Below are 22,233 nucleotides of genomic sequence, written 5' to 3' on the forward strand. Positions count from 1 at the left end.
GTTCCCACGGGTCAATGTTGATTGTCTTCTCCACATCCTGAACCTTTTGGCCCTGTTTTCTACTCATTACCATGTTTCTGGCTCTTCCTGGGAATTTATGAGTCTTGCTTGTCTCAGTAGCTACCGGCTGTTCTTTCGCTTTTGTGTAGATAGTGGAGGTAAGAGTTCCCGCACATATGTAGCGTGCGTTTTCCTAGGTCATGCGAGTACATGAGGAAATGGCAACCTTATTGAGCTTATGACGGGAGGGTGGCACAGTGGTATCATGCCCAAGGAGTAGTGGCCGTGTTAGGCAGGTCATGTCCCTTTTTCACAAGACTGTTGCCATCGTTATTACTACTGTTGTTACCTTGACAAAACGGCGACCTTCATGTCACATAACAAATACACCTGTAACTTACATAGCACGTCTATCATGCTTTGTAGTCTATCAGTTTCTCGCTGTTGTTATTGTCATGCTTTGGAGCAGCAGGTCATGTGGCATGACATGGCAGTCCTATCCCCGGAGAAAGGTGCTCCTCTCTCCCCTCCCTGCTCATGTGGAGCCACGCATGTTAATCTAGCTCCACTCACAAAGCCTGCGCCTCCGGGCAGATGACAGGAGTGCTAGCGAAAGCAGGTGCGCAGCACATGGAAATTTTCAAAGTGCCTTCGTGTTTGTGTGTGTTTCCATTTGTCACTCCAAACAACCCTCTGAGGTGTTGGGATTGTGTGTACATTCTGCCTGGGCAAATGTCTCAGTTGCTAGTGACAGTCTCAACTCAGGCTGCTGCCCCATTGTCACTTTTTTTTTGAGGAGGGAGAGAGAGATAGAAGCATCAATGATGAGAATCATTGATCGGCTGCCTCCTGCACGCCCCACACTGGGGATCGAGCCCACAACCCAGGCATGTGCCCTGACCGGGAATGGAACCGTGACCTCCTGGTTCATAGGTTGACGCTCAACCACTGAGCCGTGCCTGCTGGGCTCGATAGTCACTATTAATAGCACCTCCTTGTACTCCTCAAGGTATCCCAGTTCAAACGAATCATGTATCATCATGCTGGTTACTTCATTGAGCGGAGGAGGCCAGATCCTTCCCTGGGAAGGAAGCAGTTACTTTTGTTCTCCACTGTCTTTCTTCGAGGAGGTAGGAACTCAGGGCGACAAGGGAGAAAACCAAGAAACGCGTCTCCTTGCTTGAATGTCATGGTCGTTCCATCATCAGATCCTTGCGGCCAGGCCTCCGGTGGGGAGTCTAGTAGGCAGGGGGTTGGTTTTATTATTCATGACTCTTCCATACAGAACTGATTCTGATGATGATGAAGTGGCAGGGAAATCTGTACCTGCCCTCTTGTCCTTTACTTTCTGCCATGTTTGTGGTTAGGGTGCGGAGTCCCTGGTGTTGGCTTGTCTTCAGGATCTTATACCCAAGAGCTCTAGTAGATTGAAGTTTGGAAATGGACTTTTGCTTATCAGTTGACTGTCTAGCTGTAAAAATAAATTAACTTTTATTTTATGAGTGTTCACACTGTCTTGTGTGTGTGTGTGTGTGTGTGTGTCTGTGTGTGTAAGCTGTTGTGGTATTTTTAACTGATATGTGGTCTGAGATGTAGTCATTGACTCTACTCCACCGTTCAGTCTGAATGGCACCTGGAGTCAGAAAAAATTGAGATACACCTTAGGTGCCTTTCTCGGACCCAGAGCCAGAGTGCTCAGTAAGATCAGGGCAGTACACACGTCTCTAGGCATTTGTTTAGTCCAGGTGGGAACACGAGCATCTCAGCTAGTCCCTTGGGGAGCTAAGGAGATGGTGGTGGTGGCTGTGGTGGGAGAAGGGAGGTGTGAATCCACACTGTGCTGAGGAATCTGAACTTGGAAGTGGCAGACATAACCATGTCCTACGTTGGTTGCTAAGAGCATGCCTTTGCTGTTTTCTCTCCTATGCTGTCGCACCTTCTCCGGCAGCTGTGGGCTTTGTGAGTGAAGACGAATACTTGGAAATCCAGGGCATCACCAGGGAGCAGTCCGGGGACTACGAGTGCAGCGCCTCCAACGACGTGGCTGCACCCGTGGTGCGGAGAGTGAAGGTCACGGTGAACTGTAAGTGGTGTCATGGGACCCCCGCCCTGTGTGGATGGGAGGTGGGCTGCTGGCATGGGCACGCAAAAGAGATGGATACAGAGCCAACTCTTAGAGAGTGAACAGCATATGTGTGTGTGTTTTTAAAAAAATTATTTTTATTGATTTTAGAGAGGAAGGGAGAAGGAAAGAGAAATCAAAATATCAATGATGACAGAGAATCATTGATGGACTGCCTCCTGCATGCCCTCTACTTGGGATTGAGCCAGTAACCTGGGCATGTGCCCTTGACTGGAATCGAACCTGGGACCCCTCAGTCCACAGGCCGATGCTGTATCCACTAAGCCAAACCAGCTAGGGTGAAACATCATCTGTTTTCAGGGTTATGTCCATCAGATAAAAGCCAGCTAGTTGCTTGGGAGAAACACTGATTTTCCTGGTCCTGAAACCAAGGGGAAGTTTATCTTCAGGGTCTCCACAAATAGAGCACCTTGAAATGCAGTCAACCATTTGCAAACAGTGTTTCTGTATTAAATAGAATGGCGCGGTTGTTACAGCTTGCTTCCCAGGGTCCGTCCCTGCAAACTGTTGGAATTGCCAAGCGTCATTAGGGAAAACTTCAAATGCAAGTAGGCCAACGATATAGGTCTGGCTTGGTCTGGTTGATGCGGGAACCATTTTAGAAGAACCTAGAAGGATGACTGATCCGTACACCCTTCAGGCAATTCTCTATGAATATTATTCTTGCAACTGCGCTTTTGATGGGGATTGAATAGTATGAGGTTATGTAGTCTGGCAAGGACCTGGTTTGCAGAAATTCTATGAGGCTGATTAAAACTGCTGACTGCCAGCCCAGGGACTGGAGGGCTGATGGCTTGGCATCATCCTGTGCAAGTTAAAAAGTTTCAACAGAAAATGGGCCTGCATGCACACCTGGCCATTCGCCTCCGTTCAGAAGGGGATAGAAGCATCCCACGCTAGGCAGACCAAGGTTTTCCTTAGAACTACCGCGAGTGGTTTCGTTCCCGCAGCACAATGTGTGCAGTGAATTTGACAGCTCAAGTAAGCGCGGCAGATCAGAGGGTGAAAAATAACAATCAGCGAGGGAGGCCGCGGCCTTGTTGGAGAAGGCATTTTCAGATGCTACGGGGCGTCTTCTCTCTGCAGATCCACCGTACATTTCCGAAGCGAAGGGGACAGGCGTCCCCGTGGGACAGAAGGGGACCCTGCAGTGTGAAGCCTCGGCAGTCCCCTCAGCAGAATTCCAGTGGTACAAAGACGACAAAAGGTGAGGACCCCCTCCCTGCACCCCCCCTCTCCCCCGCACCCAAAGAAGAAGGCATCTTCTCCAGGTACCTGGTTCCAGGTGGTTGCAAATGAAATTCCTCCCTGAACTCCTCCTGCCTAGCAGGGGGAGGCGATATACAACCATGTCTTTTCCTGGTATTAATGCATTTCAGCTTTGTTTCCAACGTTGCCATGCAGAATTCGCCCTCACCGACTAACCAGCCTGAAGGAACACATTTTGTAAGGAAAGCCAAACCTCACAGGAAGGGCTGCCAGGAGCAGGGGCAGGCCTGTGGATTTCTCATAGGCCAAGAAAAGATGTTTCGCCTGTAGCTCTTTTTAACACATTCCCGGGCCTGCATGAGGTGTTAGGAACGCTCTCGGGACCCTAGGAGTGGCTCAGAAGTTAGCTGGAGCGAGAGGCCTCGGTTCCATTTCAGACGCTGTCAGGACTGGTTTACAGGAGTCCGTGACCCTAGTTAGCCCTCCCTTTGTGCCCAGGCTGTTCGTTCACTGTAGGAGAAAGAGAGGGCAGGGGTCCCTCCCCTCGCGTTGCTGCAGCCGCCACCGGGACATTGGTTGTGATTGGCTGCAAATGGCACGTTAGCCCAGGGTCAGCGGCTCGGTCCACCCGGCAGCACACTCGCCGCTGGGAAAATCGCCGTGTTAAGATGGGCAGCAACAAATCAACGTGCAAGAACGCTTTTCTCAAAGTGGGGAGGGGATGATGCAAAAAAGTCCCGAGGTGTGTGTGGGGCGGAGAAGGAAGAAGGTGTTTCAGAGGCCGGGAAGCTGAGAAAGAAAACAACCAAGAGGGTGATGGGGAGGAGGGGAGAGGTGTGAGCCATTCCAGGCCCAAAGGGATCCAGGCGTTGCCCACGCGACGTAGAACATCTTCGTGGGCTTGTGTGTCTGTCTTTATGGGGTCAGCCACCAGTCACACACCAAAAGCTCTTCCGGTCTCTGAATCGACCCTTGGTTTTTGTTTAGGACCAAGTCACTGAGTCATAAGATTCATTGTCTGATCATCATCCTTTCAAAGACATGCAGTGGGTTTCCATCTTAAGTGCAAACTGTATTCAGCTAGCCCATTTTCTAGATGGAAGAACTGAGGCAGAAAGAGGGAAACAATCTAATAAGGAGATAAGGAATAGCTGGCTCTCCCTCTTTTCCCAAGAATTCAGAATCAAGCAGAAAAGAGGGACGTTTTCCCATTAAATAAACCCAGTTGTCTTTCTTAGAAATGCGGCTTCACTTGCCCCCCCCCCCACCCTCTTATTGAAGGATCTTCTATATGGATATCTAATAGCAGAAAAACACAACAGCTGTGGGGCTCAGGGTCAGCTCCTCGACCTTCCATTGTCTAGGTCAGTGGTCGGCAAACTGCGGCTCGCGAGCCACATGCGGCTCTTTGGCCCCTTGAGTGTGGCTCTTCCACAAAATACCACGGCCTGGGCAAGTCTATTTTGAAGAAGTGGCATTAGAAGAAGTTTAAGTTTAAAAAATTGGGCTCTCAAAAGCAATTTCAATTGTTGTACTGTTGATATTTGGCTCTGTTGAATGAGTTTGCCGACCACTGGTCTAGGTCTTCACCAAAATGAATCAGCTGCATCCTGTTGTGTTTTTTTTATTTTTATTTTATGGAGGAAAAAATACAATTAAAATTTATGGGAAAGCAGGGTCCTAAACTATGTGGACACGAGCAGCGCAGACCATAGGCAGAAGTGGCCACGGTGAGGAAGGGAGGGAGGCTGTGCTGGCAGGACCTCTGCGCCATTGGAGGGCTGCTCTCCGCCAGGATTTTCCCGGAGGAGGAAGTCGGTGTCAGGGAGCATCACCGGGAGGGACTCAGGCCCGTGGCTCTGGCAACTTGGAGACTTTCTTCCTCTGAATTCTCATGGCAGCTTCTTTTCTCTCCTTGAACTAGTTCGGGCCGGTTTTCCACTTGCTGCTCATTTATTTCCCGTGTTCTTCCATCGAATGAGCTGTCTGTCCTCTAGGCGTGCAGTTTAACAAGAACATCTCTGCCTTCAAGGTCCTTGTCGCTGCCCGTCCTCCCCAGCCACCGAGGCTGGCAGGTCTGGGAGGGCACGTGGCCTCTGCCTGGGGGAAGGCCAGCTCTACCCCAGCTCACATTTCCGGGGAGAGAGTGGACTTCTGAGGCACATCAAGGGACTCTGTGCGATGGGGACAGCAGTTTTCTCAAACGTTAGGGTAAAAGTCTCCTTTTGAGTACACAGAGCACCAGTCACTGCAGGCCATTGTGTGTGACATCAATCAAAGCGAGGGAAAACGGGGTGCTGTCATTACTAAGGCCCACCCATCCTGGGGACCTGAGCCAGTAACCAGCCTCCAGGTGCATTAAGAAACAAGCCTGGTAAGCAGTGTGGCTGGGGAACGTGGGCCCTCCCAGTGGTGCCCACTGCTGCTGGCGCTGTTTTGAGCTGAAGACATCTCAGCGCTGTCAAGTAGGAGCCTGCTTTGGGTCGGGGTGTCCCCACCACAGCGCTGACATCTAACTCACAGCCTGGCTATGAGGTGCCGCCTTCTTTGTCCCCAGCCCAGGAATGGCATCCAACTGGCAAAGCTAGAGCAGCTCTCAGAAGCCTCCTGACAGGTGGGTCTCAGCACCTTCTTTGCACAGCACCCCCTAGAGGATCGGTCTGCACACAGCAAGCCAGAAACAGAACGGGTGTCTGGCTGCACAGCCAGACTCCTCATTCCATGGGGACAGTGTTCACCTTTTAATGAAGTTCATGGGCTCAGGCCAGTTCACTGCCCCCAGAAAGAAAGGCTCCCCGAGGAGAATCGACATAATGAAAAGCTAGGCGAGTCCCTCCAGCCAACCCCCCCCGGCTCCCCTGGGGACAGACACTGGGTGGGAACTGAAGCCAGACCCGGCTTCTCTGTGGTCACTGGTGCTGTGGGTCTGGCAGAGGAGAGAGGCATCCTGCAGTCTTACCGAGATAACACCTTCAGATAATGACAGAGCCGCTGCCCTCTGTGCCAGCCCTGCTGTGACCAGGGACAGGCGGGAGCTCTCCGTGTCCAACTCCATAGAAATATATCAGATTGAATAACATTTTCCAGTTTACAGCGCGCTTTCTCATCATTGTCTTGCTGCGCTCCACTTTCTATTTCCGCCGGAATATTGTCTTTCTCAGCGTGATGACTCAGATGCCAGCCATTTGCCCTAATTCATGTCCCCAGAGCCTGTTCCCAGATGTGTTCATCTTGACATTGTTTACTCTGCCCGCATCCTGCCCCAGCCAGACTCGCAACAGGCGCTGAAGTGTGCGACCAGGCTCCCCAAGATCCATGCAGAAGGATTTGTTCCCCCCACGAGTACTCTTTTTCCCCAAAACATAGACTCGGCTTCGGGCTGGGGAGACAGGTTATTTCAGGGAAAGGGACATGTTAGCTTAATGCCCATTCTCTGGAAAAGGACATTCCAGAGTTTTTCAAAAGGAGAGGGTTGGTCTTGTGATTTCTGTGTAGACATGCGATCGTAATAGGAATTGCTGCTAACGACCCCTACAATAGAAGACGGGGCCTCACCCACCCCTACAGCAGCTTTCTCCTCATCCTCTTCCTCTACCCAGTAACAGAATTCATGGCTCCCACAAGTGTCTAACTGCTTTCCTCACTAGCTACCTGTGGCACATCTGTAGTGGCCCCCACCACCAACGTGAGCCCTGCGGCATACGGGACTGCCATGGTGGGTTGTCCAAGAGACTGTCCTGGCTCTCTGGGGTCATATTCTCAGGCGTATCTAATCCCTCCCAGGCAAATTGCTATGATACTCTGCACATCACCTCTCAGGCCTCCAGAGCCCATGGATTCAGAATGATCCCTCCTTCTTGTATCCCATTCACAGCCCCAAGTCAGGTATTACATGTAGAATGCCTCAGACTCTCAGGGGGAGAATTTATTGCCCAGGTGCTTGAAGAGCATTGTGGGTGTGTTGTTTTTTTTTCTTCAAACCCCTCAGATTGTTCTTCTCTTAGAAGTTTGAGTTTTTCTTTTCATGGTTGTCATCACCATCACCATTTCCATTATCATCATCATCAACGTCAATTAAGTCCATACTTCTGAGCATGCGCTTCGTGAATGTCACACAGCTGGGACTGTGTGGGGCGGGGAGGCACCTGCCTTCAGAGGTGTTAAATGTCCTCACAGTGCCACGTGGGTCTCCAGGCACCTACATAAAATAGATAAGTTACAGTCATTGGGCGTGAACTTATGGTGTAGAATACAGAAAGTGGGCATAATGTCAGGAGGCGGGATCACTAATTCCAGAGTCCACTTCCTGTGAGAAAAGTATAACTGTCTCTTTTCTCTCGTCTCTCTCCTTCATTGCAGGCTGGCTGAAGGAAAGAAGGGGGTGAAAGTGGAAAACAGACCCTTCCTCTCAAAGCTCATCTTCTTCAATGTCTCAGAACACGACTATGGGAACTACACGTGCGTCGCCTCCAACAGGCTCGGCCACACCAATGCCAGCATCACACTCTTTGGTAAGATGAGCCCCGAGCTGGGCAGAAAGGAGGTGGTCATGCAGAGCAGGAGGAGTTGGGAAGAGAGGCCCTGAGGGAAAGTAGAAGAGAATCAGGAGGAGCGAGGCAGGGGTGAGGGAGAAGAGGAAGAAGGATGGATGAGAGAGATAGAGAGAGACGCCGGAAGTAGGGAGAATTTTTAAAAAGAATGCTTGTGTTTCATTCTATAATGGGAAAAATCCTGAGACAGGAGAAAAGGATTTGGTGATGCTGAAATGACATTTAATTTTTTTCTCCTCAATGATATCTCCTAAACTGAGGATGGGGACTATAATTGGGTGGAGCAGTGAAGGGCCAGGGAGGAGCATTTACTGTATCAATGCTTTGTTCACTGAATTCGTGTGAGATGGTAACCACTTCTGGAACTTTTTCTGGCCATTGGGACATAAGAGAAATGGAATTCTTTGTATAAAAGTGGAATTGTGGGCCTGAATTGGGATCCTGAATACTACTAGTTGCAGGGGGAGAATAAGCAGAGAATGTTGGGATTTCCCTAGTTTCCATTTGTATGAAAACGTGTTGTCTGGCTGGATTAAGGAATATGTGTGCAAGGGAGCCGCCATTGTGACAGAAGTGACATAGTCATTCATGCATCGATTCATTCAACAACTATTTAGCGAAGGGCCCATGGGTGCAGGACAAATGGCTGGGCACTCGTTGCACATTGGCGATGCTATTGGTGCCAGATGGAAGCAAAGGAGGCCTATGAACCAGCCCCCTTGTGGGGCCGGTGTCTCCTGTAAGCTGAGCAGCTACCCTGCGTGACCTGGAGGAGTATCTGCCGGGTCAGGCCCCTGGGAGGACTTCCTCCCCTCAGTAGTTGCAGACTCGCCTCATGGGCCACAGGGTTCATTTCTCCTGGCTTTGGTGGCAAACCCCTCCAGACCTCGCCAAGTTCAGGTAGCGCATTTTTCCCAATCTCTACCCCTCCAGTCTCCCCTGCAAACACACACTCTCCAGGGGGATGAGGAGAGAAAGGTGAGGAAGTTAGCAGGCGATTGGCAAGAACATAACTTCCTTTCCTTCAGAGAACTCCCAGATAATCCCGTAGCTTCAAGTACCTCGCCCTCGCCCGCATCCCCTGGCTCGGCCTCCTGCCCTCCATGCACAGTGTACCCAGCTTGTCCCTTATAGCCCCTCTGTGCCGCCCATTGTCCTACCTCTGCTTCCAAATTGCATCCGGTCTCCTTTTCCCCAGCACATGCCCTGAAGCCCAGCTTCATCCAAGAGGGCTGGGAAGGGGAGGCCACCCGGATCCCAGAGCTGGTGCTGGGAATGGACGGTGGGCGCTGTGATTCGGGTGATTGATCTGTCTGACATCCCTCACACAGGGACAGTCATAATGGCCTCTCGCGTTTGTCAGGCCTTTTTGGCTTTTTGGCAGGTGTCTGTCTGCATGAGTGGAAGGGCCAGGATTAGAAAGAAAAGCGCCCCTCCTCCCCTTGCTCTGCAAATCTAAGGCTCTCCCTGGCTCTCCCGCCCGCCGCCCGAGTGCCCTCTCTACCCTCAGCGGTCCCTGTCCCGCAGTCTCCCTCCACCTCTGACCTCCCTCTTCTGATTTGGATGCATGAAATGGTTTTGCAATGGGCTTCATCGCTCCTATCTAATCCCCCTGGTTTCTTCCCCTTAAGATGAGAACAGAAAGAAAAAGCCAACTTTAAAAGCGCAATAACTGTCATCTGTGACAAGAAGGGCAGCGAAGGATGTGTCCTGAATCCGCTCTTTTCAGCAGACCCCCGAGAGGCAATTAAGCCCCCGCCCCCACCTCCAGGCCCACCCCAGTCCTGCCGTCGTTCTGTGGGCATTCACCCCGTGTGGCATTCCTACAATTCCCAGCTTCCCGCAGTCCAGGGCTCTCTTTGAAGAACACATTCAAAGAGGTAGCAGTACCGACACACGTGCAGGAAATCTGGGTCAAGCACAGAGGCATGGAGCACACACGGCTTGCTCTTCCATGCAAGAGGTCTCGGGGCCTTTACAGGCTAAGCCTTGAGGGAGGAAGGTTCGTAGCATCTTCCCAACTTAATCAAGCAGACGCCAGTATGTTAGCCTCTAAAGAGAGACGGTTTCGGAGGAGCCCACCACACAAATGCTGCAGGGGAGACACGGTTTCCTGGAAATCGTGACACTCCGTCCGTGAGTAAGGTGACTGTTTCAGGCCCCTCACGCAGCCCCTGCAGCCCCCGAGCGCATTATCGAGGCCACCACCACCAAAGCCTTTGGACACACATTACCCGAGTAGGAGGGTTTCCATGTAATTTTCCATCTTTGGAAAACCCCCTCATCTCACAGCCTTCCAGCAGGTTCCAAGGCAGCCTTGACTTCACGGGAATGGGCAAACTTGGTGAGGAGGTTCACTCTTCCATAGCATCACAACAAGCCAGCTACGTTATCACCTAAGCACACCCATCCACCCGGCCTGAAGGTTGGAAAGTGAGGAATGCTGGTGCTGGGAGAATCCCATCTTGGCCGGGATCTAACCCAAATGGGGGCCAGGGTGGCCCTTCCTCTCAGGGCCCAGAACCAATAGGGTTCTGAGCACCTGGTCCCTAAGACTGCAGGCATGGCAGGGACTCGGAGTCCTGCTCCCGTAGTCCCGACTCACCATGGTTCCTGGGGGACCTCCTTGGGAGCAGAAATTTCTGGTCTTGGTTTTCCAATGTGAAACAGTGGGGTGGGGGTGGGGGACAAATTTCATCTGGAAACAAACAAACAAAACACCTCTGGTCCTTTGTTACCATATCAGTACCCAGCTCGGCACAAGCTAAGGGTGGAACCGTCTGCAGTGGAAAGCATGCCGGTCTCCAGCCCCCTCACTTCCCAGCCTTCACGTCCAAGTTTGGAAGCATAGACCACTGACTTTTGTGTTCCCCACGCTGCATTTTGTCCCACCACCTTTGGTTGTTGTGTCTTCCTTTATTTATCCATTGCTCCAGAGGTGTCTGTGAAAGGCAGTATACAAACTATATATGGCCAATATATAGCTACTGTATATAATATATGTGTTTGTTTTCATTTTTCTCTCCTGTATGTCCCTCACCCGATTTAGAACTAAATGAGCCCACAAGCTCAACTTTGTTGCAAGGTCAGTATCCCCCTTGCTTTATGGTTTCTCCCCCTCCCCGTCCCCGTCTCCCCTGCTCCCTTCCCCTGCCCCTCTGTGTGTTACCTGAGGCTCCTATCTGTCAAGTGGCTTAGAAGATGGCAGAGGAAGCTAAGGTGGTTACTGGGAGTTGGTGACACCTTTGCCCACACTTCTCCAGAGGGGTTGGTGGAGGGAAAGGAAAGAAACATCCTTAGCATCTCCAAGCCCAGAGACCCACAAGTTTGGGACACTGAGTCAGAACCAATAGGAAGACAGCTGCGACCCACTGAGCAGTTTTCGTAGCACGGGTCCTTTGGATGGACCCTCAGCAAAGTGGCAAATACCAGGTACCGGAAGTTCAAATATTCTCTAAAATGCATCATGTGGTTCCCAGGGAGGTTCTCAGGGGGAGGGTGGGGATGGCTCAGCATGCTCGCTGGTCAGCATGCAGTTGTCTGGAGTGGGATGCCCTTGATTTCTAGTTCAAAGCCTGGCTCTTAGCAGTTGTGTGCTCTGGGACAAGTTGCTTAGACGAAACGTTGCTTAGACTCAGTTTCCTCTTCTACAAGATGGAATTGATCCGCCTTATGTACCTTAGAGTTGTTCTGCCATTCAACTGAGGGTGCGAAGTGAAAAGGCTTTGACAACTGGGCGGTGCGTTTGAATCATTAAAGTCCGCTCTCCAGATGCAAGCTGAAAGACGAGGGCATCTCTCAGTTTAACCTAGGGGTTCACTAACTCCTTTCTCCAGCCCTTCTCCCCAGCCCCCTCACATCACCCTCCACTTAGAGCCTGCTCAGGGGTAAGACTCCAGCATCTCTGGCCTCTGTTTGCACAGCCCTTCGCATTCTCTCAAGGTCCACTAGCCTAGAGGGCATCAGCCATTAAGACTCTGGCCAGGCATTTGGGCAGAAGTGGGCGTGGTCTGAGTGGGAGAATGCAGCTGTGTGTGCTGCTGTCCCGCTCCTAAGGGCGCTGCCTACCACAAGCTAGCCCGGCAGGAAGGCAGCTGTGGAGACAAGGAGGGGGAATGGCTTTCTCACCCTGCACCCCCATCCCCTGGCCTTTCTCATCCCACCTCACCCACAGCAGCCTGTTCGGCCATTCACATCCAGCTGTGCAGTCATTGGAGGAGGGCATTTGGCTTGGAGGGCTGGAGACGAGGTGGGAAGAAATGGATTATCTGGGAGGCTGACAGATGAAGAAAAATACTTTTGTCATGAAAAACTTCGGGCTGTATTATTCACCGTAGCCATGCAGAGTGCCTTGGTGATGAACCACAAATGGGAGAACGGAATAGGGAGGAAAAATGAACTCAATGGAAACGTTCAGGTTTAACGCATGATTCAGCTTACATTTATTGCGCCTCTGTGAGAGGCATAGGCACAGATCTAACATCGAGGGCATCAGACAGTACCTGGCATAGAGGGCAGAAGGGAGGCGTGAGACAGGAGCTAAGACGCTACTGCTCCAAGATGTGCTTTTAGAAGCCACTAAGCTCATTCTGATCACTTAGCTCTTCATCCTCAGGGGGAACGGGAGCTTTTAAAGCAGGTGGTGGTTGCTAAGGAGTTAGCGTTTAACTGAAGGTGCACTCAGCTGATAGAGGGGGCATTGTCCCATACCAAAGACGGGAACAAAGCCGACCAGAAGCAAGCACATCGCTACCAGGCCGCTGAGCTGGGACCCGAGCAGGGACTCCATTGTCAGGCCGCAACTGCTGAGACAGAGGCCTCCTGCCTCGCTCCTGGCAGCTGTGCACAGCTGTCTACTGTGTCCGCGGGAGGGAGGGTCTCTCTGCCAGTCTCCATTCTGACTCTCGGGATGCTCTCAACCCTCACGCTTCCTGTGGAGGCAAAGCAATGAGAAGGGCCAGAAGTTGTAGATTGTGGGCATCTGGAACATTCCGATATTTGGGTTAGTGTGGTTTTCAGGGTAACTGTTGGATGCTTTTGTACAACTAAGGAGTATTTTAGGGAAATATTGAATCTTGGGCATTTTCTTTTATTTTAGAGGATGTTTATTAAAGTTTGGGGACAGTGAAACAAGAAAGGGCTGGGGAAATGAGCCTAGGCTCACGGAGAAGTGAGAAAAGAGGGTGCCTTAGGGACAGGGTTAGGCGGTTTGCCGGGAATGAATTGTCACTGACCATTGCTGTGCCGGTTGCAAGCCTCAGGGGTCCCTTAGCGTTTAGGAGATGCATCGCTGTGGGGAAAGGAAGGAGAAAGGCTTTGCTAGTCTCCCACAGAACAGAGAACTACCTGTTTTCTCAGAGCATCCCCCCAAGTTACGCTCACTTTGTCTCAGGAATACCAAGCGAGATGTGAACAGGTGCATGGATTTCACTGACAGGGAGCGTGGCTTTAAGGGACGTTCCGAGCTGTCTTGCCACCCCACTCTGGATAGACTAGAAAGATTCGTGTACAAGATTTCATCCCTCCTCAGCATTTTCTGCCACCCTTGAAATATTTCTCTGCTCCCCTTTTGCAAACACAACAGATGGCCTGTCACCCTCTCGTATTAATATTTGGTGGGGCCGGACTCCTGCCCTGAGAAATACAGACTTGGGGACGTGCCGCCATCCCTCACTGAGCGGGCTGGCGGGCAGGAGAGCGGCCCGCACTGCAGACTCAGCTGCTGGGTGGCTGTTCGTCTCCCATCACGGTCCTTTGTCTTTTATCTCCTAGGCACAGAGTCAGATCCGATGGTATCAGTGGGCTGGGAAAGGTTGGCTGATTAATGCCTGTGAGCCTCACCGTGACTGTCAAACCAACTTACTAAAGAGTAGGGCTAAGTACACTGTATCTGGAGGGGAAATTGCAGTAGAGAGAGGATGGCTTCTTCCCTGCAGAGGATTAGAGATGGTTCATGAGGCCCAGCCCTCTAGCACTTAGCTTTTTTTTTGGGTTTATCCTCGCCCAAGGATATTTTTTTCCATTGATTTTTAGGGACAGTGGAAGAGAGAGGGAAAGACAGAGAGAAACATCGATGTGAGAGAAACACATCGATTGGTTGCCTCCTGCAGGAGCCCCGACCAGGGCCCAGGCAGGGGAGGAGCCTGCAACCAAGGTACATGCCCTTGACCGGAATCAAACCTGGGACCCTCTGGTCCACAGGCTGATGCTTTATCCACTGAGCCAAACCGGCTAGAGCCAGCAGTTAGCGTTTCTATGGCACTTGTGTCTAAATACCAGAAGGTATAAAAACAAAAAAGTTCTTATCCTTTTTCTAGAAGGTTTATCTATTCATCCTGACTTGAAACCAGCCCTCCCCTGCCCAGGAGAATCAGACGGCAGCCCTGGGCTCTTCTGGGTACCTGGGTTCAGGTATGAACATCGGCTTTGGTGCCAAAAAGATTACTTTGTAGGTTGACCAGAGACACTGGCTTGGAAGCTTGCGGGTTGGGATTTTTTTTCATGCAGTTTTTCTACCTTTTTAATATTTTGCTCCTATTTTACCTTGCCTGCCATTAATATGTTGACAGGAAAATCACACATTTTAGTCAAGCTCTTAGTGAGGAAAACACAGGCCTGTTTTTTTGGGGGGGTTGTTTTCTTGATAGCCAAGGGTTAACTCGCAGTAGCCTCTGTGTTGCTGAGCCCCAATCCGCACTGGTTTTTACAACCCTTAGTACTTACTGCCCATAGGGACTTCTCTTCCCAGTCTGGGATCCTGGGCTGGGGGGAGGTGTGCGGGGTGCTGGGCCCCCTTGCTCCGCTGGGGGGCCTCTGCAGAGATCATCTCCCTCCAGATTTAAAAAAAAAAACAGCCCACGTGGGTGCTGGCCCAGTCTGTTTCGCGCCTCCGCCCCTCTTACCAGTCTGTGTGCTTCCTTCCTTCTCTAGTTGTAGGACTTCCACTCAGCCAGCTTTCATGCGGTTCTGGATGACGGCTGTTCTGTATTTTAGTTGTAATTTTGATGTGGTTGTGTGTGGCGGCGAGTACAGGCATTTACCTATGTGACCATCTCGTAAAGTCTTGCCCTGCATACAAGTAGCATGTGTTGGAGAGTAGCTGGGTAGGAACAATTCAGCTGAAGTTGTTTTCAGCGCTTTATTGACCTTACAGAAAATCACATCTGCAAAAACATGCTCTCAATTTTTTTTTTCTTTTTTTGAGCATTCCAACAAGACAGATTGCCAGGTAGAACCCTTCCCTGCGTCCTCACTGCAGCAGAGTCCGAAACAGCACCTGCCACTCGATGGCCCTGCACTTGCTCTGCTCAGGTTCAGGGGTGAAAGGCCTATGACTGCTCTATCCTTCCAAGAGCATCTCTTCCTACAGCCCTCCCTCCTTCCCATGACCAAAGGCCTGTGACAGCTCTATCCCTCCAAGAGTGTCTCTTCATACAGCCCTCCCTCTTTCCCATGACCCTCCTTCTGGACACAGAGACTCAAGTCAATGGAACCTGAATGTGACAGTTCATGAGAATAGTCCCTCTTTAACTTCTGGGCTGGCTCTTGCAGCTCAGCAGTCACTCCATGGACAGTCCTTGGTAAACACGGGCGCATGGCACCAGCACACCCGTCTTTTCTCGGCCACCCTGCTCTGTGGAAGATGATCTCTGAATCACCCTTTAATCATAGATTTCCCCCCCACACCTCTACATTTTATCAGAGTGGCTTCCCAGGGTTGCTAATGCCCACTTAGATCAAGAGGGATATCGTACCGCAGGTACCTTTAAAGAATAGATCGAGAGCTTGAATGCAGAAGTATGTATTCTGATTCTGGGCAGATGCTTTATTTCCGTTGCGGTCAAGTTATAGCTAAGTTGTCTTTCCTCCTGCATGTGAGATCTTTGCACAGAGAATGGCATCACTTCAATGCAAGAGACTTGAACATCATGTTCTCATTTATTTTTCAGCTTTGCTAAGGGATAAGTGACAAAACTGTAAGACATTTAAAGTGTACATTGTGGTGCGTTGATGTTAGATACATTGTGAAATGATTTCTTCATCCTCTTTATATCCAAGGTGAACAGAGGCCTCTAGCTAAAAATGGAGGGCAACAATGAGAGATTAGCAGCACTTCAGGCCACTCAAGACGTGTGATCAACAGAAACGGCTCTGTGGATTGTTCCGAGAGCTTGAAGTTGAGGAAGAGGGGGTATTTGGTGGTCTAGTCAGCAGAGAAGAGCTGCAGCCCCAGTCTTTCCATAGTCAGGTCCCAGCAAGTCCAAGTGCAGCCACATAGATGCAGGTCTTACAGCCACAGGTTGGCCCAGAGAGATGAAGCCCTCTGGCCCCGCTCAGTATAGTCCAACTCATCAAGAGAAGTCATGTAGCCAATGTCTGGGCTCATCTGGCTCATGCAGTCTAGCTCTGCAGTGTTTCTGAGACAAATCCATGAATGCTGGTCAAACTTTTACATCTCAAACATAGCTTGGGCACCTACTAGCATGTTCAAATTGTGTAGAGTAATCCATTGGTGGGTGACTATTTTATACTTAAGCCCTATAGACTTCACCTAATTAAGGGATAGGAGGGTGGCCAAAGAAGGAAGTTGTTCTACAAAGAAGTATCTATGGGCTTGGAGCCTCAGGCTGGAAGGTACACCCGTGTCCCGTGCTAAGCGAAGGGGGAGGTGTGGGTGCTCTTTGGATCAGCAGCCGAATTTGAACATCATTCATATCTTTCCCCAACTCGCCCATTATGGCCACTGGCTTTCCAGCTAACTGGAGGGGAGCACGTATGAGGGTTGGGCTACGGTCAGGGCAGCAAGAGGCAAAGGCGAGAGGGCTGGCTCATCCTCCAAACCCCCTGAGGGCGAAGCAGGTACCTCCGACTGCTTTCTACCTTAACGGTGGCTTGTTTTTAATTTCTTTTAGAAGTGAAACCTACAGCCCTGACCCCTTGGAAAGGTTGGTATGCTTATTTCCTAGGCAGCTACTGCCTTGGTGAGGACGGGATACGCCAAACTCTGCCTGCTCTCAAGGTGCCTTCTGCTCTGAGCTAACCCCAGGGAGCAGCCCAGTGGGCCTCCGCCCGGCCCTGGGGCTGAGTCTGTGTCCATTCAGATTAACCCATCCCCAGGGACATTCCCTTCTCCCTGGGTAGCTTCCCCTGGTAGAAGTCTAACTTCTCTGCTGGCAGCACTAATGAGCGCCTGGCCGGGCCCGGAATGTCTCCACATCTGGGTGCCCCTGTACCAGGCCTGCCTCTTGCCTTGCACATGGATGCTGTAATGCACCGATCTTCTTAGACCTTGCATGCTGCCTTTGCTTACCCCTTTCTCTCCCTCTCTTTCCCCTGCGCTATCTTGCTCTAACTTAGAACTGGAAGGGAAGTGGTGGGAGGAAGAGGAAAGTGGAAGGAAGGTTGGGGGGTGATCTGTGTGAGTCACTAGTCCGAAATGGGTCTGTCTTGAGGCTTTCATTCCTGGCAGATGTTTCTGATGAATAATTGACACTCATCACAGTTTTCCGGGACCCTGACTGTCCTGATAATTAGTCTCTTTAGGCCTCTGCAGCTCTCTAGTGAGACCGGGGCAATAAAGGCATCCAGCATGGAGTGGAGGTGTGACTGGCTGAAGAGTGGAGGCCTCACAGGTGTGGCCCATGCCACCAGCTAGAGGGGCAGAGCTGGCACCCTGGCCACAAAGGCTCTGGGAGAGCCTTGCTCCAGGACTGGACACAATGCCTGGACAAAAGGTCATGTCATAGCATTCTTCCACGTGCTGGGCAGCGCGGGATGGCCTGTGTGATCCCCATCTTAACCAGTGCCCAGATGGGACTGGCCCAGGTGCTCCCTCCCCTCCAGTCTGCATTTCCCGCAGAGGAGGGAGTGGGAAAGAAAACTGCATTTGGAGATAGAAGTGGAGGGACCTTGGCGGCAGTCACTGGAGCTCGGAGGTTCAGTTTGTGCCTGTGGGAGTGCGGACAGCAGTCCTGAGCGTGCATGAGGCTCTTGGGGCTGGAACCCGCCCCCCCTAACTGCCCGCACTCGGCCTGATGTCCCACCCAGAGGTATGCCTCCCTCCACCAAGGGGTTTGCAGTGACTTTTATTGGAAAAGAGGGGAACGGTGTTTGGAAGAGAAAATTGAGGTAAAGCAAAAGGCAAGGCAGGACAAGAGTTTGTTTTGTGGTAGTTGTTTTTTTCTTCTCTAAGTAGAATCTCAAGAGCAAGAAAAACAGAGAAAATATGGGCTTATCTACAGGTATTGCACTGTTCTGGCTCTTTCTTTCCTCCAACAAGCACTTATCGAATACCCGCCAAGGGCCCTGTTAGACACCGAGGGGCTTTAAAAAGCTTGCAGCACAGCAGAGGGAATCAGAAGTATAACGCAGGGTGGTAGGCATTTCAATAGTGGGATGCATGTGGTGCTGTGATACACGTCAAGGAAGGCTGCCTGGAGGAGGTAACGAGGCCAGAACAGAACCTGGAACAAGGTGTGAGTGAGTTGAGTAAAAAGCATTTCAGGCACAGGGACAGAGGGTGTGAGGATGAGAAGAGAAAGGAACATGGTTGACGGGTACACGCTCGTGTGTATAGGTGACGTGAGCTCGTGTTGCACGGAGTTGGGGGAAGGGAGACACTGAAAGAGATATGGCAGGGAGAATGGCTAAGGAGGCAGAAAAGCGAGCAGATTATGAAATGCGGAGCGCTCTGTCAGGCAGATGGGAGGTTTGTGATGGGGGGAGGAATCCAATAGATTTATAGTGTGATCCATTTGCAATGGTAGAGACATGACCTTGGAATTATAAAGAATAAGCCTGAGGGGGTCAAGGCCTGAGTGTGAACCTTCATGGGATGGACAGGAGAGCTGTTTGGCCGCCTCGGAGAGGATGTGTGGGAACCCCTGCTTGTCTCCTCCTCCAGTGCAGCTTTGGAAAGAGGATGGGTTAGGGCAGTGGTCAGCAAACTGCGGCTCGCGAGCCAAGGTTTGCCGCTCTGTTGATTAATGAGTTTGCCGACCACTGAGATAGGGGCTTAATCACAAGGAACAACAACAGCCTATAATTATTGGAATCGAGAGTTTAGGTCAGTGGTCGGCAAACTCAGTCAACAGAGTGGCAAACCAAGGCTCGCGAGCCGCAGTTTGTTGATCACTGGGTTATGGTGAGGGGATAATGTGTGGACGGGGTGAACGCAGACTGGATGAGGCTCCCCACTGTGAGTGACAGCTCCCTGTGGGTCTGGGACAGGAGACAGGAGCTTGAGAGGCCCCCAAAGCTTGTCCAGGGTAACAGTGCACCAAGAGGAGGCTCTGGGCACTTGATGGCCTTTTCCTTTTTCTATGGGAAGAGTTTTTCGACACGACAGGTGGAGACCCCTCCTGATGGGCTCTCTGTGGTGCTGCCCAGCAGGCCCACAGAGGGACTGTCAGGCCCTCGGCCATGGGACTGAGCCCAGAGGAGCACCTGCAGACCACCCTGCCAGGCGAGGTGCCCAGGATCGGGGGGCACCAGTCACAACAGCCTCCCCTGCACGCTGCAGAGTCCCTTGCCCCCAAACAAGGTTTCCTTTCAGGGTAAGGTAACGAGCCAGGCCCTGCATCTCCCCTGGGTGGGGGTCTGCAAGGAGGGAATGCAGGAGAGCACCACATGCTGGGCACTGTGCTGTGTTCCCCTCCCTGTCCCCACAGGGCCTCTTCTAGGCATGGCCAGGGGAGGGAGAGGGAGCAGTGAGCTGGCATGAATGGGGCTGGGTCTCAAAGCTGTGTGAGTGTGAAGTGGAGCAAGAGATGAATAGCCATGTGCCCATAAGTGCGTGTGGGGCCCGGCATGCCAGGTGTGCTGAGCACGTGGGGTAATGGAATACAGCCACTACCTCTGCCCTGACAACATGGAGCCCGGCTCCCACTAAGGCCTGCTGGTCCCATGGACTGCGAAACCCATGTTAGACTCTTAAGGTTTCCTTAAACCAGCGGTCGCCAACCTTTCAGACCCCACGAACCACTAGTTGGCGACCGCTGCCTTAGAGTCGGCCTCAGGCTGGGCTCTTGCTCTGAAGGTCTTGGGGGGGTCCAGAGCAGAGGGGCTCCCTCCCAGGAGGGAATCAGAGCCTCTTACCCTAGAACCGTGGTCGGTAGACTGTGAATCACGAGCCACATGTGGCTCTTTGGCCCCTTGAGTGTGGCTCTTCCACAAAATACCACGGCCTGGAGAGTCTATTTTGAAGAAGTGGCCTTAGAAGAAGTTTAAGTTTAAAAAATTGGCTCTCAAAAGAAATTTCAACCGTACTGTTGTTATTTGGCTCTGCTGACTCATGAGTTTGCCGACCACTGCCCTAGAAGTATCCACCGGGTGAGGCTTCTCCCCTGGGATTCCAAAGCACACCGAGGACAGAGTGACGTAGGTAACCCTTCCTGGCAGAGGCCTTTGTTTCTGGGGAGCTGGGAAGGTCTGCTCCCTGCAGCGGGGAGAGTCAATAGCCCCCCTTGTACCTCTCCTTATGAGAACCCGCACTGCCAAGCAACTCAGGCGTTGGGAATATCATGTCCTGGACAGCAGGACACAGGAGGTTGGAGAGCATGCTGCACTTCAAACTCATGACGATGTAGCCACTGCCCCATAGTCAGAGATTTCTCCCCAAGGCCCAGGAAATACAACCACAACCATATGGGCAGGGCTTCCCAGCCACGAGTTTTAGGGTCCCAAGGAGCACATGCACTTAGTGGGACACCAGCTTGACAGAGTCCCATCAAACTCAGCCCAGCCGAGCATGCAGGCACAGCCTAAGAAGGCACCTCTGTCTTGGGTGCCTGATTGGTCTGGGCCTCATCACTCCTGTGTGCTGGTCATGAACCGTAGCTCCATCGGTTGTGGGCATTCTTGCCCCCCCCCCCCCCCCCGGGATCAGGGAGCCTCCTGGCTTATGCTTCATGGTGATTGGAAAGCTACTGGGGAATTCTCTGACCGCATAGTTTTCTTGCCTTTCATTCTTGGCTTCATTCCAGAGTGTGTCAGCAGGCCCGGTGGTGTGTGCCTCGCAGGGGCAGGTGCCATCCCCCTCACAGACATTCTCCACGCGGTTCCACCTCCCCATCTCCACCTAAACCTTCCCTCACGTCCATGGCCACAGCCAAAGGCCACCTGTGTCTTCCCTTATTCCCACCTCCACTTCCTGGGAGCTGGGTCTGGCTTTTCAGGCGCGTGATGCCTGAGCTAGGTCTGCTATGACCGAGGCCAGATGGGGAGAGCCCAAGTGCTCCAGGCAGACACCGGGCTCTGCCCTGAGAGGTGGTGATTGGCAGGAGGAGGCTGGGAGGCAGATTGTGGTGTCCAACAGGTGCTTTCCGGTAACAGGTGGAGCCGCTGGAGGGCGATGGGAAGGGTGAGGCAGGCAGTGCACAGAAGTGGTTGAGTGATGATGCACAGGATGCTGGGGCGGGGTCTTACGTTATTGAAGCGCTGTGTGGGCTATTCATACACCTGCCACCTTGAACTTGACCTTAAGCTATAGCCTTAGCCTAGTACAGTGGTCAGCAAACTGCAGCTCACGAGCCACATGCGGCTCGCGAACCGCTGTTTGCCGCTCTGTTGACTAATGAGTTTGCCGACCACTGGCCTAGTACACAGGAAAGGCGCCGTGGCCACCAGCACACTTGAACCTGAGCCTCGTTCTCTCCTCGCCAGGGAAAACTCCCCATTATGCAGTGTATGTCACGGGATAGAAGCTATAGAAGGCCCATTTGTCACGCAGCCCCTACCTAGAGAGCGGGAACAAACCCAGATGCGCCCCGTTAGAGAGATGGCTTACCCGAGGTGAGGCCTAAGGACAGCCGGCCAGGCCACGGCCATCCCCTCTTCTGCCGGCTGCTCCTGACTCCTGTGCTCTCTCCACAGGCCCCGGCGCAGTCAGCGAGGTGAGCAACGGGACGCCGAGGAGGGCGGGCTGCCTCTGGCTGCTACCTCTCCTGGTCTTCCTCCTGCTCCAGTTTTGATGCGAGTGCCACCCCCCCGGACCGGGGAAGCTGCCGCCACTGCAACCACCAACCCTCCAGCAAAGGCACCTCCGACAGCAAGAGCAAACCCCTTTCCAACTAAGATGTAATCCAACGCCATTCCGAGACACAGACGATTGGGACACAAATTCGAGGGAGGGGAACAAAGAACATTTTGGGCAAACGCGTTTCAAAAGGACACTGAGAATCGATCGCCTTGCAGGCCGGGCCGATATGTAGGTACAGCTGAGTTTTCTTTCTTTTCCCCAATGGGAGGAGCGCACCCCCGGCTTTGGATACCCACCCGCCAGCTGCATTGCTCCCGGGGTGGCCGAGGGCTCTGCCCACTCCAGGGCCCCTG

At 52.0% G+C, this 22,233-nt stretch overlaps 1 protein-coding gene across 4 annotated transcripts in view; it reads left to right on the forward strand.

Moving 5' to 3' along the window:
• NTM (neurotrimin) overlaps nucleotides 1-21,872 on the forward strand; it is a 390,721-nt gene extending 368,849 nt beyond the window's left edge. Inside the window, exons 4-9 of one of the 4 annotated variants that reach the window (XM_054712490.1) lie at nucleotides 1,949-2,083; nucleotides 3,230-3,350; nucleotides 7,712-7,863; nucleotides 10,952-10,987; nucleotides 16,815-16,847; nucleotides 21,775-21,872. In XM_054712490.1, coding sequence (XP_054568465.1) covers nucleotides 1,949-2,083; nucleotides 3,230-3,350; nucleotides 7,712-7,863; nucleotides 10,952-10,987; nucleotides 16,815-16,847; nucleotides 21,775-21,872 — 575 coding nt within the window. The remainder of the gene's footprint in view (nucleotides 1-1,948; nucleotides 2,084-3,229; nucleotides 3,351-7,711; nucleotides 7,864-10,951; nucleotides 10,988-16,814; nucleotides 16,848-21,774) is intronic. The other 3 variants (XM_054712491.1, XM_054712492.1, XM_028146881.2) reach the window with 3 other exon arrangements.
• Nucleotides 21,873-22,233: the final 361 nt, after the last annotated feature.

The sequence above is a fragment of the Eptesicus fuscus genome, chromosome 23 (genome assembly GCF_027574615.1).
Source record: "Eptesicus fuscus isolate TK198812 chromosome 23, DD_ASM_mEF_20220401, whole genome shotgun sequence".
NCBI classification, from domain to species: Eukaryota; Metazoa; Chordata; class Mammalia; order Chiroptera; family Vespertilionidae; genus Eptesicus; species Eptesicus fuscus.